The 18341-nt window shown below is 37.8% G+C and overlaps 1 protein-coding gene across 2 annotated transcripts; it reads right to left on the reverse strand.

Annotated features, from left to right (window-relative positions):
- Nucleotides 1–665: 665 nt before the first annotated feature.
- On the reverse strand, nt 666–18259 carry LOC144442321 (organic cation transporter protein-like). 2 transcript variants are annotated; one of them, XM_078131633.1, is made up of 10 exons: nt 17843–18259; nt 14340–14443; nt 12822–12976; nt 12235–12403; nt 9683–9791; nt 7745–7890; nt 4570–4784; nt 4032–4140; nt 3543–3753; nt 666–1583 (listed from the first exon to the last, which is right to left on the reverse strand). In XM_078131633.1, the coding sequence occupies exons 1-10, from the start codon at nt 18257–18259 to the stop codon at nt 1449–1451; spliced, it is 1770 nt and encodes a 589-aa protein (XP_077987759.1). In that variant the 3' UTR covers nt 666–1448. The 2 variants fall into 2 exon arrangements, with proteins under 2 accessions (XP_077987759.1, XP_077987758.1); XM_078131632.1 differs by having other exon boundaries at nt 666–1581; nt 3535–3753.
- Nucleotides 18260–18341: the final 82 nt, after the last annotated feature.

Genomic DNA, 18341 nt, shown 5'->3' on the forward strand with positions numbered 1-18341 from the left:
TGAAATATTATCAACTGGTGAGGGCGCACCGTACAACGCGATTGGCCTGCACTATCCGTATACAGCCAATGGTCAAAGTGGTATGGACAGACAATTTAGCGAAACTGGCGAGATTGTGAGATAGTCTCATTTAAAGGAAGCAAGCTTATATTACGAAGATAATATTACGTGTAGGTCTAAACTGGGATGGAAGCAACTTTTACACGTGGGGCTCCATTCCACTGCTGTCACATAATTTCAGTGATGAGTCATGTGACCACCCACAGACAATGGAGGTCTATGGTCTTACACACCTCAAGTTATTATGGTTATTGTGATATTGCTAACTGACATTATAAAACAAATGTGATCGTCATTCGGCCATATTTGATTCGGTCGCAAAACAGGTGACGTGCATATGTCTGACATAGTACCTTTGTGTCATGTTTTGTAAAAATCAGTAGGTGCAATGATATGCAGGTAAACGCAAGCACGTACATACGCACGAACTTACGGAACCCAATGTAATAGCCCTTCCGAGCGGTGCCTGGTGGGTGGGTGGGTGAGTGGGGGGAAGGAGGGGGTAATAAATGAACAAATGTATGGATAACATAACTTTTATTTAGTAAGTTTATCCAAAACAGCTGCAGTACATGACACTTTAAAGAAATATATTCAATTCACAAGACACTATTTTAAGAAGGACACTCCTTTTATACTAGGCGTCAGTTACCATCAAATTAATGTAAACTAAAATATAATAATGATGAAAATATTTGACTGAACTCTAGTTATCATATGAAATAATTAATTAATGGCATACAAGACGAAATTAAAATTTGGAGACATTTTAGAAATATTAAAGAACAGTACTGATTTTTACCATCGTTACTTTCATACATTAACAAACGAAATATTTCAGTATATTTTCCAAATACATATATAGCACTAATACTTTTGTATTTTCATGAACAGCACAAAACACATAAATATTACTTTACATTTCCATGCACACACAAACACCGTGACACATTAAAATTCAATATTCACACATTTTCTTTGTTATTTTTTGATAAACTTGGCGATGATTTAATGATTTGACACACACACTATTGAAAATTGTTCACATTTTTGGGTGTAAATGACCATTGGCTAGGGGGTGGCCATTTTGTCACATCATCATGACCTGACCGACCCACGAAGATCGACGCCCTCTACGACTGTATTGATCTCACGAAAATACAAAGAACTTCTCTGAAGGTAGCTATAGGGTTGCAATACCACAAGTGTGTATCTAAATATAAGCAACACATTTCATTTATCATTGGAATCTAATTAAGAAGTGGTTCATAGCAATCCCTTAGAAAGTGAAGTAATATGCAGTGTTTCGTCATGTAGATACGTGTTCCTATTTACAGCTCTGGAGAAGTTGACGAAGGACAAATACACATGACACAATATGGAAGTAGCTACACAAACGAAGCCTCTTTTGTAGGGTATTCGTTGATATATTTAGAATCAAGGTTTCCAAGTGAAGTCCATGTAATTAAGTTCTTGAGATCGTTGCTCATTCGTTCTTCATCTGATGTGGTGCTTCCCTCTCTGTGAAAAAATAAAATGGTATAACCACTTATCAACATATCAACAGTTTCTGATGACGTTTACAGTAAAATATCACTTGTCGATGGTAAATGTCCAGATATTTATGTAAACCATCATATGAAAGCCCCATTTTCCCAATGGAAAGAAAACTTTCTTAATAAATACTTTTAAAATTTCAATAATTTTACTATTCCAATATGTAACTTTATTTATCTCGGAATGGGAGAATTGACTTTGTGACTGCACACGTGACGTGTGCACACGTGACGTGCACTAATTTAATCCAAAAGGTATATCACACTGACTAGCTACAGCCTCCCAATCAATTTTAGTGCAGGTAATCTAAAAAGAAACATTTTGGCGGAAGGATCGGAGTTACGACTGGTATGCATAGATATACAAACACTATACCAAGATCTTTGTATACAATAACTACGTATGTTGATTTCGTTTACAAATTGAAATTCGTATGAAAACTTAACACTCAAAAAATGGTAATTAAATCACATAAACTATAAATGGTTAACAACTTTAACATTAAAAGGCAAGTGTTGGTCATCGTCGACGAGCTAATGCGTTCGGCCATGCCAATTTTACTTACATTTTTTTGAAACTAAACAATACTGAAATAATTACCATGGCAACCAATTGATTTGCAACAAAACGTCGTCTATCTCAACAAAAATCTTATAACGTTGCTGCATGTTATCATCTTACTCGTCAAAGTCTTAATTTTTAGATACTTCTTCAACAATGGACTGGCCATGGTGTGACAAAAATCTTACGAAATGTCTTGCGAAATGAGCTACCAAGATTATCATCGCCAAATCATATAAATTTTAGCAACATATACTCTTGCCAGGCATTTCGGATTAAAATGTTACAATTTTACTTCATTTTTTGTCGAACTAAAAGATAAAATGTAGAAATGTTAGTAAGATTTTTGTCCTGTCAGACGACGATTTGATTCAATTTTGGCTATTTCAGACTGCAAACAGGAAATTGAGAATACAGCGCCCTCGCTCAAATTGGGGGTATCATCACCTCATAGTACCGTTTCTTAAGAGCTTTGTCCCATTGTATTCTGTAGTGCAGAAGTGTAAATCAGGGATGTTTTTCGTATTGTTCAGGCATCAAGGAAAGCAGTAGTGCTCTATGATTAACCGCGTAACCTATACCATGTATACCCCCAAGGTACACACAGACAGGAAGTAGAGCGCCAAGGTACACACAGACACCATGTATACCCCCAAGGTACACACAGACACCATGTATACCCCCAATGTACACACAGACACCATGTATACCCCCAAGGTACACACAGACACCATGTATACCCCCAAGGTACACACAGACACCATGTATACCCCCAAGGTCCACACAGACACCATGTATACCCCCAAGGTACACACAGACACCATGTATACCCCCAAGGTCCACACAAACACCATGTATACCCCCAAGGTACACACAGACACCATGTATACCCCCAAGGTCCACACAGACACCATGTATACCCCCAAGGTCCACACAGACACCATGTATACCCCCAAGGTCCACACAGACACCATGTATACCCCAAGGTCCACACAGACACCATGTATACCCCCAAGGTACACACAGACACCATGTATACCCCCAAGGTCCACACAGACACCATGTATACCCCAAGGTCCACACAGACACCATGTATACCCCAAGGTACACACAGACACCATGTATACCCCAAGGTACACACAGACACCATGTAATGTACTTTGTAACCGTGTAACCTATACCATGTATACCCCCAATGTACACACAGACACCATGTATACCCCCAAGGTTCACACAGACACCATGTATACCCCCAAGGTTCACACAGACACCATGTATACCCCAAGGTACACACAGACACCATGTAATGTACTTTGTAACAGTCCCACATATAATACATTACAATAAAATCCTCACCTATCTAGATCTGATACGGACTCTACCTCTTCAATGGTTGATGGCAAAGACTTCCCTTTAGTATCTGGCAACATCAGTATTAACAAGCCCGCCAAAATGGCAGCACTTCCGTAAATAAGGAACGGTAGATATTTCCACCAAGCTGATAATAGTTGAATGAAGGGTGCAAGAATAGCACCAATTCTACCAAAACAGCTAGCAGCACCCAGACCTGTGGTTCTGAAAGTAATAAGATGTTTCGATATTCGATTCAAAATGTAATAGCATTGATTTATTGATTGGTTGCAAAATAAAAGTCAATGCTAATGATATGAAGTACACCACACTGTGTAGATTCAAATACATTCAAGACATGCTAGGATATATCACAGGAGGAGGAGGAGGAAGGGGGGGGGCTAGTAGTAATGAGATAGACGAGGGGATAAAGATGTACGTAAACTGATCGTGACAAAAACGTGGGCAAACTAAGATATGTTGAAAAAACTGGCATTTCTTACCTTAAGACGGTTGGCAATAATTCAGAGGTGAAAATATAGGCTGTCCAAAACGCTCCTGCCACACCCATTTTACCAATCATTGCCAATGTTATAGACAGAGATGGTAGATCTGGAAAAAACACCATGAGTGTTATCTATAGTTAGTTATCGTTAACAGCAAATAGGAAGAAACATGAATTCAAACATAAAACTATGTCAATCCCATGGAATCATGTACACTTGACGAATTCTTCTTTATTTATCACATTATCAATTAAGGGTAACATGGCCCTCACCAGGGAGGGTGACCATGCAATACTAAATTATATTTTTGTCATGTACACTTTGCCAGTCTAAGTTCTGTCATCCTTTTTGGTGAAAATAAAAAATGAATTATTCTTTTCTTTCTGTCTCTCGTGAACCTTAATTTCTTGGCTCTGACGATATTGTGGCCGGATGTTTAAAACTAACAATGTAACCATTGTAAAATGTTATATTGTATTCCACTTCCAACCCACCCAAAAGATTAAGGGGTCGCAACAGTTGAAGTTGAAGTTACCTGCTGGTACAAATTGACAACAAATGCATCCTATCCCAGAAAGTATACAGAACAGACTTAATGTGATAGTTCTTCCATATCGATCCACCAAGAAAATGGAGGCCAAGGTTGCAGGAATTTCAACCATACCAGCAAGGAAGAAGTTTAAGTACTCATTGCCGGCCAAACTACTGGTATTTAAGGATACTCCGTAGTACACCATAGATATAGCAGTCCTGTTGGGATACAAATCGTTTATCGTATTTGAAATGTGTGTAATAATTACCAAGTACATGTCCAAATCGATACAAAATATATAATACTGTTTATACAGCGTAATTAGTTCACTGACAGTGAACATTGAACACTTCCATGTGAGGATAAACGCCTTGAATTCGGTCGTAAAACCCACAATACTTATGAATTTACATGGCAAGGGGTGGGGATTTCAAAGCTGTGGAATGGCATATTAGGTACATTGCCACCACCAGCATACTCTTGTCGGCCGAGAGGAGAACGGCCTGGGGTACGTATGCGTGTTCGAATATGATATAAAGAAACCGTCTACCTCCAATTACTGTAGTGAGAAATTCTCCAACTACTGCTGTATGCTGTAAAAGAGGGGCCATCTGTCGTAAAAGACAGGCCATCTGTCGTAAAAGAGTACTCGTTATATGGTTATGTACATTTGATGGTGATGTTGACAATACCCGTCAGCCAGTTTTCCGTATCTTGTGACATGTATTATTAGCATGTCATTCTGTAAAATTCATCTGTTAGTGACGGCAGATGAAAGGACACATCTGACTTGCCTCGGTCATGTCTGGTTTCATATCAATTGTACCTAGGAAAGAAAGTACAACTTGTACAATTAGAATCGGTATGACAAAGTATGGGTTAAAGGTCACACATCTCTCGTCTGACTGAAATGCTGAAATTGTCAATTTGTACACAAACAATACACAAGTCAAGTCTAAGCTCCAAGGTAAAGATATTTAGTTGTAATTATATCTTCTTCTGCCATAATTGCTGTAAACGGTCGGCAATATTTGACGGTACAGATATAAATTAATTAGTTACCGAAACTATTACGAGAGATCTTCGATTATGAATAGGAATAGAGTGAGAAGTACTGTGAATTTCGTCTTCGATGGTATTGCTGCAAGAGATATTCATTTGCAAGGTTTCGAACATGAAATACGCGGTTAGAAATCCCTAAAAATTATTATTGAGATTAATTATGTGGACATTTAGTGCAGATGATTTTGAACCTATAAGATTGTTAATGAGAACATTTACTTATTAAATTATAGGGTGGGGTGTTAGCAAGTACATTCGTCTCCATTTTTGGGGGTTAAGTCTACGTGAAAGCGTACAGACCTGTAAGAAAAGTGTTGAAACAGGACACCACAAAACTACACACTGTGGTAGTCCACTAGACAGTGCCTTTTGGTGCCGTGGAAAAATCGTATTCTATTCACCATGCTTAACAAAATGTATAGGTGTGATTAATAATGTGAAGAAGCCAAAACAAAATCTAAAATAACAAAACTACCTGTAGGTACTTAAGTAAGCAAAACTGAAAATAAAATTGAAATTTACGTAAACTAAATAACAAAATAAGGAGCTACAGCTATTGAAGGTAATGCTAACATAAATCGTGTTGTATGGTCATGTGACATACTATTCTGTAATAAAGCATAATTCTGATTATTTGAGAAGTAGGCTTTGTATCCATGGTAACAATGCTATAGCTTTTACAGTAATGGTTTGGTAATTCTTGTCTTCAATTTTTTTGTGTTTCGTTGATAAACATACTGTGTCGTGTTTCATCACTATGTTGCTCTAACTACGAGACACCGAATGTAAAAAAAAATGTTTTTCACCTGCTAACGTAAGACACACAGATGTCATAAAGGTAAACGATGCATGCATGACAGTAGATGACACACACATAATAGCAAATGATGCAAGTTAGATCATGAACTTTGCCCCTGGATACCTTTTTTGTACACATGATAAAACGAATTATCCATGAGGGCGCTAATCAAGTAAGTGGAAATTTGCACATGTATCTATGAGAGTGCTAATCAAGTAAGTATCATATATATTTGGTACACATTACAAAAAAATTATCTATGGGGCATAGCAAACATTATGGGCGCATTGAAGACAAAATACTGGCGAGTGTTTAGTAACGTTTTTTTTCATGAATGATAATTGTTCGCTTGCTACGAGGGACTCTGAGAATCGAAGGTGACTTGCCAGACAGCTGTGGGGCTGTAAACGGAAGAAAGGTACACACCTACATTGTCGGCAATGTATTAATATATTTAGTTGCATATGTGTGTCTATCTTATAATTAGCACTAGACTTGGTTGGCGATGTCAATGACAGACTTCTTATTATGTAAAGTAATATCTGCGTCCCTATCTTCTAAGCAGTAACATATTCAGACATGTCACATCAAAATTCATTTGGGACCCCAAGGCCCCCTATGTTGCTAGGTTTTCGTAGGACACCAAGGTTTCAAAAGTGTTGAACTTTCGAAACGTGTGAACCCAAGGCTGGGCCTCACAGTGCTAGGTTTTCGTAATGTAGGGCCCCAAGTCCCGTAATATAGATCTAGGTTTTCGTAACTGAAGGACTCACGGTGCTAGGTTTTCGTGGTGTGTAAACCCAAGACCCCCCACGGTGCTAGGTTTTCGTGGCGTGCACACCCAAGGCCCCCATGATGCTATGTGTTCATATCATATGAATTCAAGGCCCCATGGTGCTAGGTTTTCGTGGTGTGTGTGAACCCAAGCAGGCTCCCAGGTGCTAGGTTTTCGTAGAGTGTGAACCAAGGCCCTTATCACATTGCTAGGTTTTTGTGGCATTGGACCACAAGGCCCGTATGTAGGAATAGAACGACAACTGTGCTTTCGTACTCCTTTGGTACAATATCTTATATATAGTTACAGTATTGTCTTGCATTATCAAGATGACATTGGTCTAATTAGAATGGTAAACTATCTGACAAATTCGCCAGGTATAGTAGTATTTTATACCAATAGTCTAATCAAAGATGTATTAAATACATCCATGGTCTAATTATCTTCATCTTAAAATCTCGTAGTTACCTCATTAACTTGAACTCCAATCACTCGATTGTTCAACAAAGCACAACAAAACAAGTGTTTTTAGAACTACTTACCAATGTACGAAAATATTAAGACATCTTCGACGAAGATTTGGTGTTCTAAGCAGATCTATAAAACTATGGTTTCTTCGTATTGGTAAACCACCTTTCCTGTGCTTCTTTTGGCATTCCTCCAAATAAAAGTTGCCGAGCTTGGGAAGCTGAAAGTTGTACAATACATGTTACTATCTTGAATTTTAAAAAAATGAACTAGAATTCATGTATTCGTTGTTGAAAAACATAGCGCAGAACAGAACTGTATTGTGGAGGTTTTATTTGTCTGGTCTGTCTGTCTGTCTGTCTGTCTGTCTGTCTGTCTGTCTGTCTGTCTGTCTGTCTGTCTGTCTGTCTGTCTCTGTCTGTCTGTCTGTCTGTCTGTATGTATGTATGTCTGTCTGTTGTCTGTCCGTCCGTCCGTCTGTCCGTCCGTCTGTCTGTCTGTCTGTCTGTCTGTTTGTCTGTCCGTCCGTCCGTCCGTCTGTCTGTGTCTGTCTGTATGTCTGCCTGCCTGCCTGCCTGCCTGAACGCCCGTCCAACCGTCCGTCTGACTGTCTGTCTGTCTGTTTGTTGTAATGTATATTCTACTGAGTTTGCTATACAAAAGGAAACTCCATACTGTGATACACCCATACTAAGTACTTTAGCTAATCACGAGACAAGACATCGTTAGGCACATCAACCACGAATCCTCCAAAGTTAATAAATAAATCAACACAAACACTAAATACAGGTAGTTAATGACGAATACATGTTTTAACGTTGTATAAATCTACAAGATTATAACTTGCTACGATTCAAAATTTGATTTCAGCCTCAATTCAGAAAAACAATTACGATACCTTGGCTGTACTGTGTTTGGAGTATCCATGGAAACGTAAACAGTGGTCTTGCAGCAGTTTTGTGTTTTTGTTTTATCGTATATAAAAATCATCTTGTCACAATACTATTGTCATTCGCTGTAATATATATGTTCGGGAGGATTCTAGATACATATGATGTGCCTCAGGTATATATTTTATTTTATTTGGTCATAGTACTGCATTGCGTACTATGCATCCCAATGTGAAATATAATTAGATCTGAGAGTAGTGTCTAGCATACAAGGTAAGGTCTGATGAATTCAGACTGACACATACACGTGCTATCTGGATCAAAACATGAAGTCTTCTACAAAGTTGATGATTAAAATCACCAGATTTGGTGTCGTAACCTATTGAAAATTAACAGGTGAGGCACAAATTCGCTTTGGATGCAAGTATAGATAGTCTGCTCAGGTTATCGATATATATTAAGAATTCGTCATACATGTAAAGCAATAATTCGACATGCAGATGCGTTTCTTAAATTTAGAGCAAATAAATATGATGAGTACAACTAAACTAGGGTCACCACTTTGAAAAAGACTGAAATTACCTAGCACGCATGTGTCAGTCTACTTTTGCCATGAGAGAAAATGGAAAGTGATCACGTTACCGTAGCAGTTGACACTTGAGAGCAAACAACGTAGCCTTGGTTACACCGTGAAAACCTTTAGTTTTAATAATACTGATACTATATCCCGTGCAAATGGCTTAAAATACGATTGTGCTAATTACCCTTTAAGATCAATATTCAATTTAGGAGTAAGTTGGTAGTGAGAAGTAAAAGTCATTTCAAATTTATTCTAATGTTGGAGAATATGTTAAATACGTTGCATGAAGTACTGGTATAACAGTGTAGTAATTTTAAACATACATTTCTCACTGACTGATGGTTAAAAATCTATTAGGATCTTGCATTTGCATATACATGTCCAATTATTAATTGATGGGCATGCGATACAAGTATATGTTGTATACCACTTTTACTATTGAGACAGTGTATCTTATCGACGCATTAAGATAATAGAAACACAGGTTGTGTAAAAAGCAGTTTGCACGAGAGATAGTTTACAAAATATAAATGCTGATATACCAGTGGACTAATGTCTGCTTTGTTCACCCTCGCTGCCTTTAGTATAATCACTTCAGCTTCCTTGACTTCGCCACGAGAGAGAAGCCAGCGGGGTGATTCTGGTAAGAACCTTAAATCGTCAAATTATTAATTGGGTGAGAAAATCATTATAAGATTTCAATAAATTTCACTTTGAGTTTAATTTATGAAGGGTATTCAGCAACGAGTGAATACAAAAGTGGTTATCAACATCCGTATGTCAACATCATGTATAACTGTCTTTGTGCTAATTTATTGTAGATATGTATAGTACAATTCTGTCCCTGGATGCCAGGGTTAAATCATCTCGATATGTAATCGTAGGTTTGTTGGTATTTGCACTCTATACTTACAAATTGCCGGTTTAAAGTTACGATTCAATGCATATTACAAATTGTGTATAGTATAGCTATGTGCAAATTGGTAAGTGTGTGTGTGTTTGTGTGTATGTGTGTGTGTGTGTGTGTGTGTGTGTTTGTGTGTGTGTGTGTGTGTGTGTGTGTGTGTGTAATATGACCTATTGACTATGAATAATGAAATATGAGCTATAAACCTTCAAGTATGGTATATGAACTATGAACTATGACCTTTAAACTCCATATGAAGACTTAACCTTAGAACGTTAGAATTAGGATAGACTCATAAATGTGCAGAGTGGACTTGATAACTTGGTCAATCTTCGTTCTTTTGAAATTCCGAATTTCCAATTATTATTTTATTAATACTAAACTTGAAAAAAGAAATAATAATAATAATGATAAATCAGGATATAAGAGTGAGAGAGATCAGGAAGTACTAGGTCGCTGAAGGTGAATTGATTAAGTATCTCGGATGGTAAATGTTCCTCAGATTATTAATAAATGCATTTGTTTGCTATTTGCAATTGTCTCTTTTTAGGATGGAGCTCTAATTATAAAGTTACCGAAAAAATGTTTGTACTTAATTTCCGAAATGTATATATAATTGGCTTCATCATACATCGGTATCTATTGAAGCCAGGCCCACTATATGTAAAGATATGTATTTACTGTACTATGAACAAGTCTATCAAAACAAAACATCACCCATTCTCTTTTTTGAACGAAGATTTAGATATTGAAACCCTATGAATTCCTTTACAATTTAAATCTATTTCAAAGAATATACTGCTAACTTAAAATTGTTTTTTTAGCTAGTCCAAGTTATCAAACATTGAAAGCTCTAAGATACCCAGGATAACATTTGATCATTAGAGTTTTCCTACTGTTAAGATATAAATATCACGATAATGCATTATACTAAATTGACGATGGATTAAAAAAATACATCACGGACAATCCATTGAGCTGTATCATAGACATCACTGATGAGTGAACGAGTGATAAGGTTTGGGAAGTGTAAAGTTTGTTTACCTTTTGTACTAAAACAGTGTTGCAGCCAGCCATTTGAAAGAGTGAGACATAGTGTCCCGAGACTTTCATTTTTCTGGGTCATCATAATTTTTTTGGGGGGACAAGCACCAATGGTGTTGTAGCACAACTGTACAGTTTGTAAAAATATTTACCCACATGCTGATCCATGCTAGATATTTGCTGAATGATTATGCAATTGCCTATCCAACCCTGTTGTTATCTATGCAATATACACGATAATTTGGCTGTTGCGATAGGCGTGGTCATGTTGCTAAATATATTTGCATACAATAGTTTATTAGTGTGGGTCATCTTTGACCCGTCACTTCCAAAATTGTGGGTCAGGTCCAAAAAATGTGTGTCAAATGACCCAAAAAACTCCCTCTGGCTGCAACACTGTCTAAACGATTGACAAAAACAAACATTCAACCCTTTGCTCAATGTTTTCGCATTACATGCAGCCAGAAAAACCAACGTCAATTACAACACGTCACTGTAGAAATAGACATGTCAAATTTGCAGTTAAATACATGATCATTCTCTGTACAATCACACCTCTACTAACGACACAAGCAGACCATTCAAATACCACACTTGACACCATCTTTCACAGATAAATTATACTTACACGCACAATTCGTTCAAGAGAATAATACTGCTGATAAAAATCGCAGTTCGTGATATCACAGCACCCTCTCACTTTCACCAAATTTCAAGTGACAAACGTAGCTATGACAAATTAAACCCATGTGCTATGACGTTCGAGAAACTCTAACATATAATCTAAACCATTAGCATAAATATTGGTTTTTCAAATCAATTTAACGTCTATAGTATAGAGTTGAAATCAAAGTATTGACAATAAATTGGTCCAAGCATTGTAGACGGGGAAGAATAACAAGTAATAACTTGGTACATAGGCCAGAATTCTATTTACACTGTCCATGTTTTTATAAAACGCTTTTCTCTATTTCATATTTATATTTGACTGGAGATATAAAGCATTCCTTAACTTTCACAAAATGCAATGTAAATATAACGTCCCTGTAATTTACTAATATCCATGTCACAGCTCAATGGAATGTCCGTTGAGAAAAGTAATCGATAATGACGTACACAACATATGTAAATTTTTCAACTTACCAAAAGTAGGCTAACAACAAAACTGATGGTAGAGACATTATAAAACTTAGTTTTCTCCAATCTCGTACAACATATGCGATACCTCCGAGGGCAGCATATGCAAGGGCATAGAAGACAACGGTACTACTGCTGACAAACGCCCTCTTCGACGGCCCGACCCATTCGAGAGCTGAAAATAAGCACCCACAAAAATTAGTGTAGTGTCTGGTTGATGACTACTATATAATTTATGTTACTGCCTGGTGGTGGCGGTGGTGGTGGTGGTAGTGGTGGTGGTGGTGGTGGTGGTGGTGGTGGTGGTGGTGGTGACGATGGCGAAGACGTGTAAGTGTCTGGGGATGTCGAATAAAATGTAGGTGCATCAACATATTCGTTTGCTGACGTTTAAAGGTCCTAAAGGAGAATTTGTGAAATCCGCCATAAATCGTCAATGGTAGAGCTTTTCTGAAACATCAATGCGGAATATCCATTGTAACATCATAGACGGTGGGGAAAGTTTCTCCAATGACTATGTATTCATTCAACTGAGATATGTGCAGTATGTAGGAGAGTGTCATCGTGTTTGACACTTGAACTATCAAACTTACCGTAACTGTAGGTAACTAGATAAATACCAACAATCGAACAACCGAGGATGAACTGTGAGAGCAGGTACATTTCTAGAACGGGTGACAATGCTGTGCATACATTGGCCATGATATTACATGGTATAGCAAGGAATATGGACGATTTCCTACCATATCTGTAACAGACAAACACATTATCATCAAACTTTCCTTCGTGAACTTATAAGTCTGAGTAGGTACCTAGTCTGCAAGGTATACGTACGACCTGACGGGCGCCCTCTGACATCGGTCGAACGACACGACTTACCTTACAGTCTAGATTGACACCGTCAATCTTTTCTATTCCATTGGTATGACGTCATTTCCCCATTTTTAGACACTGAACTTTGAATGGATTTTTCCATGCAACAGAAACAACTTGAAGCACTGCTGTAGAAATGACGCCACGAAAATACCAGTTCATGGAATTGATAATGCCAATGGTAAGTTCGTTTGTACACGCGTTCCTCATGGCTGGGAAACAAGACAGGCTGATAGCTAGGTACTTCACAAGTTTTGTATTGTGGGAAGTTAACAATTAACAGGATAAGTATATAAACGGCTAAAACTTGGGTTTCAGTCGTAACTGGCTGTCGGCGGGCTATGATCTATTCCTCTTTCTTTACAGCATGTTAAATAATAATGTTGGATGTTGAGAACGGTAAACCTTCACTCCAAGTCGAATATTTGCAAAATATACATAACCATATCACTTGAAAATCAAATGCACTGCCGATGTTGCAGTAAAGGGATTCATGCCCACCTTTGACAAAACTTCTCGATAAATTAAAGTATGTGTATATTTGGACTTGATTCTGACTCATACCATGACGGTAGACATTTTCCTACCTCCATACTCACACCTACTAAAGACCAGTTTTTCTATCTACACATGCATGATCTACAAATTTGGCAAGCGTTAGTCATATAGTGTGGAAAACAATTTTATATTGAATATTCGGACACTGATGTATCGAAGACAGTACATGTCTCTGATTTTGCTATAAATCTACTTGTCAGCCATTAGTGCATAGAAATGTGGTGAGCGGGATGTATATTGTAGTGTCATGTTACATGTATATGACAAATGCCTGGCAGTACAATGTCAACAAAATACACGTGAACAATGATCACGAGGTTGTAAAACTCAAATAATTGTGAAACAAAGAATGCTATCGAAATTGGCTAGGAAACTAGACAAGACGATTTTAAAAGTTCGTTTCAGTACTGAACACTGAATTTTGGCCAGCGGCTTTCAAATAAAAATATACCTCTAGCGCCCCCAGTGGCCAAACTATCGAATCCGAATATAGCCCGAATATGACCTCTCTTCACACTTTCTCCAGCACGTTTGTCAGCTTCAACGTTGCAGATGGAATATGCCAAATGATAATCAAATTTGGGAGCTGACGACATGTAACAGTCTGACTGGGAGATAGATAGAGCTCCCCACATTACTGAGGAGGAGGTAGTAATTGGAAAGTATATAGTCACACTTACCTATCGGATAGTGGGGCTAAAAAGAACGTACCAAATAAAATACCAATATAAACCGAAGATCGGCCGAGTTCTCGGAGCCAAGTCTTATCACACACCAAATCCCACTGTAAAATGGAAATTGGGATTAAATGTAGCTATAAATTGCAATCGTATCGATTTCTGCGTGCTTGTATGTAGTAGAACGATATTTTGAAACTCTGTGTACATGATGCACACGTACGTCGTATTACCTAGATTATTAGGACTTCAGGACATCTATAGTGCGGCTAACACACGTGACACTACTTAGACATATGGAAGGTACAGGCTTTGGACATAATTATGTAGCTACGTAGGACTAAGTACTCAACGGCATCATGCGTTTTACACAACATAATCTATAAATCAGGATATACTAAACTATCTCTAACTAAAAAAACATGTAAACAATATTAAACTAGGATTACAATTTATTGAATAATTGAAAACTTTTTTTATAGTTTGTTTTGCTAAAAAACTTCCCAAGGCTCTATAAATCTATCCTCAGTACTCTTAGCAGTTAGCAGACTAACTTTAATATATAAAACTGATTGCTTTTCAAGATGATAAACTATATACCAGAATTGTCATCACGTTCTACTTGGGGAAGTGTGCCTGGTTCTTCCCTCATATCGATCATCGCCAATAAAAACTGTTATTAATATTCACTTATTCCTCGGACACATTGCATTCCAGAATGTAATCGCTTACCACTGTCCATTCAACAATCGAAGAGAACAGACAGTTTCAAATCTGCCCTCTCCATCATTGATACAGTATCACCAATCTCATAGAACGTGCTCACCTGATCACACGGGTGAGATGTAAAGGACGCCACCAGCGTTACGCCTGTGCCATGATAATCCTTTTCGGATGTTGACAATATAGAAGTAAAAGTATAATACAGTCTACAGTCTACAGTGTCAGTTTACAGGGTTGACTATTGTATCTGGTATTGATTGGTGATTGGATCTGCGCACTGTTTTATGCGCAAGTACTATATGTAAACGCGAGCAGCTGCTATATAATTACTGAACCGAAAACCGGCCGTTAACCGGTTTACACTGGATTTCACTCCGATTCTGTAATGAATGTTGTTACAATTGATGATGTATGGTTGCATAAAAAGAATTTCTACGACCCTACACGAACTCGGGATTATAATCTCTCTCGTAACTCGTGACAATGACAACGTTTGCTTCCCCTCAGTTTTGAATTGTTACAATACTAGGCAATCCGAGACTCGTTTGTCTCTTTAACTTTGAATCTGAATGATATTGTTTCCATCGGGATACGATACAAACCTGTCATTTTGTATACTGTACCACCTTTGCATTCAATAACAGGGCGTGTTCGTTCTCTGCTTTGCCCGATAGTTATTAGGCCCATTTCATACATGGACAATGCGCTTGTCCGCTCAATAACAACTTGGACAGAGGTAATTTAATAGAACAGGTAACAATTGCCACACTATTCCCGGGGGAATGACTGAAGATCATACGAAGTATACAGAAAACTACAGTTCAAGTTAAAGAAGAAAATTGCAGACAGAAAATATTTAAGTAAGGAGCAAAAAATAATTTGGCTGTTGAGTTCATATGAACGCGATACACGTGATCTTCGAATTGTGGTTATGCCATATGCCATACCTATCTCTATAATACTAAGCGGGTGTTTTGTCTGGGATATTTTCCGATTCGGCCGAATGGATTAGAAAAATATTAGCGGGGTTATGTTTACAAAACTGTTTACAGTTCTACGTGACATTTGTGCTGTTGATGATGTTTGTCGATCGCCGAGTCTCTGTTCGAGTTGTGGTTACGCCATATGCCACTTTTGAACTTACGAAATATGTACATCCCGTGCGAAGCAGATGTAATTGTCTAGTATATATAATGGATGTATTCGGGAACACCTTAATACATCCATACATAATCACAGTCTATTGTTCAATGGCTCAGACCATTTCGTCAGTGGTCTGAGGCAGTGGGTTGTCTATTGTATCTTGTATTGATTGGTAATTGGACCTGCGCACTGTTTTATGCGCAAGTATTAAAGGCGACCAGCTGCAGCTGGTTTATACTCAGTACTGTCCTGAAAACCGGTTTACACTGGATTTCACAATTATGTCGTTACAATTGACGTTGGATAAATAGAATTTCTACGACCCAAACAAACTCCAGGCTATTAATTCCCTCTCGCATCTCCAAAACATTGGCAATGCTCCCACTCAGGTGTGCATTTTTACAAGACGCACCGGCAGCAATCCAGAATATTTCGTTTGTTTAAATTCAAATCTGAATAATATTGTTTCCATGGCTACAATAACAAATTGTCATTTGTTTTGTTTATATTGTACCACCTATGCATTCAATAACATGACGTACTCGTTCTAGATGTTTTAACCGGTCGTTATTAAATCTGATGGACGAAGCGCTCATGCTCCCTAACTAGCTTGGGGTAATTTACATGTATTTGGACAATGCAAGTTAAAGATCGGAAATATGCAAGTGACAAATAAACAAAAAAATTAATAATTTCGCGGTTGCGTTCACATGGATGATACACGTGATTAGCCTTATCGTGTTTAAAGACGATTAAGTCATCATCACTTGACTATTTTTCACCGTCTTTATTATGACATGGCCTCATCATGGACTATATTTGCATAAAATATTCCACATAAATTACCAAAGTGGGGGTTGTACAGTCGTCTTGGAACTGTACAACTTACACCAGAAATAAAGGTCAATACAGTCGTCACATTTACAATCCAAGGATTTTGCAATTTGTAGACACATTCTCTTCGCGTTAAGTCAGATTGCATATCATGATTTCACCTTGACAATAAATATACGACCTCAACAATATGACGTCCACAGTTTCTATCACGGCTAGTCAACAGTGTTGCTATGAGTCTTATATTGACGATAGACAAATAAATGTACTTCTGTTAAGGGGAGGGGGTGAGGTGACATAAAAAACCCAAATTCGTCTATTCATAAAGGCCGATGTAATTGTATAGCTGAAATCACTAATGAAATCAATACAGCATACAGCAGAGCTGCGTCATGGTGGTTTGCACTGTAACCCGTCTGTGTACATGGTACACATATATCCTAAACTAATTTAGAGTACTCACTTTACTTTTTAAACAATAGCGAAAGTTTATAATTTAGAGTCCGGGTTAGGTTCATGGTACGCGTTTGTGACCTACATTGCTGTCTCGAGTTTAAGCGACGAGCGCATGATCAGAAAACGGCCTTGGGAAAACTGTTGACAATGTCACTCAAGTAGAAAACGAAAGCAACGTCATACCCTAGATGTACACAAGGGAAGTAGACGATTGTATGTTAATTTTACTACATCATTATGAATGATGAAACGAACGACTATCAATGAGAACGTTCTATCAGATTGTTCAATAAACAGAATAATTATATGGGGAAAATGAGCAGTGAAATCAAATTACGTGGATCACTAACCTCTGTAACTATACTGGAGCGATGATTTGCGATGTCAAAACTCCAGCCGTTGTCACACACTGTTCTTGGTAATAACTCAGATATTTGGCAAGAGGTCATATTTCCAGCATTATGCATAAAATGTTCGCTGATATTACTAAATCGTTTACAACTACTTGGCTGACAGACTCCGTCTTCATATTCATACGGGATATACATGCTAACAGTTACATTGGATTGCTCTAAATAATCATCTGCTATTCTGCAGACATGGGGTACTGAGGCCCCTGTAAATGCCGAACCAAGTGCAACCAAACAACCCGGTATCATACACAAGCAAAGGAATGAATAAACTATTTTTTGAAAACGTCCAAATCCACCAAGGTGATTCAAAATTTCATCAAAATCCACAACCATGCTCTGCTCGCATCCATCCATCGTGGCGTCCAAGGTGCGAAAGATGTCGTGTCAGGGGTCTCCACTGATCGCAAAGCAATACACATACATAAACAAGAGCGTC

Source organism: Glandiceps talaboti, chromosome 11 (genome assembly GCF_964340395.1).
Source record: "Glandiceps talaboti chromosome 11, keGlaTala1.1, whole genome shotgun sequence".
NCBI lineage: Eukaryota > Metazoa > Hemichordata > Enteropneusta > Spengelidae > Glandiceps > Glandiceps talaboti.

Coding starts and splice junctions, on each gene's coding strand:
- LOC144442321 (XM_078131632.1), bottom strand. CDS start 18,259: ATGGATGGATGCGAGCAGAGCATGGTTGTGGATTTTGATGAAATTTTG. Junction 12,977..14,339: donor TTAGCCCCACTATCCGATAG/GTAAGTGTGACT, acceptor TGTCTGTTACAG/ATATGGTAGGAAATCGTCCA. Junction 4,141..4,569: donor TTGTCAATTTGTACCAGCAG/GTAACTTCAACT, acceptor TGTTTTTTCCAG/ATCTACCATCTCTGTCTATA.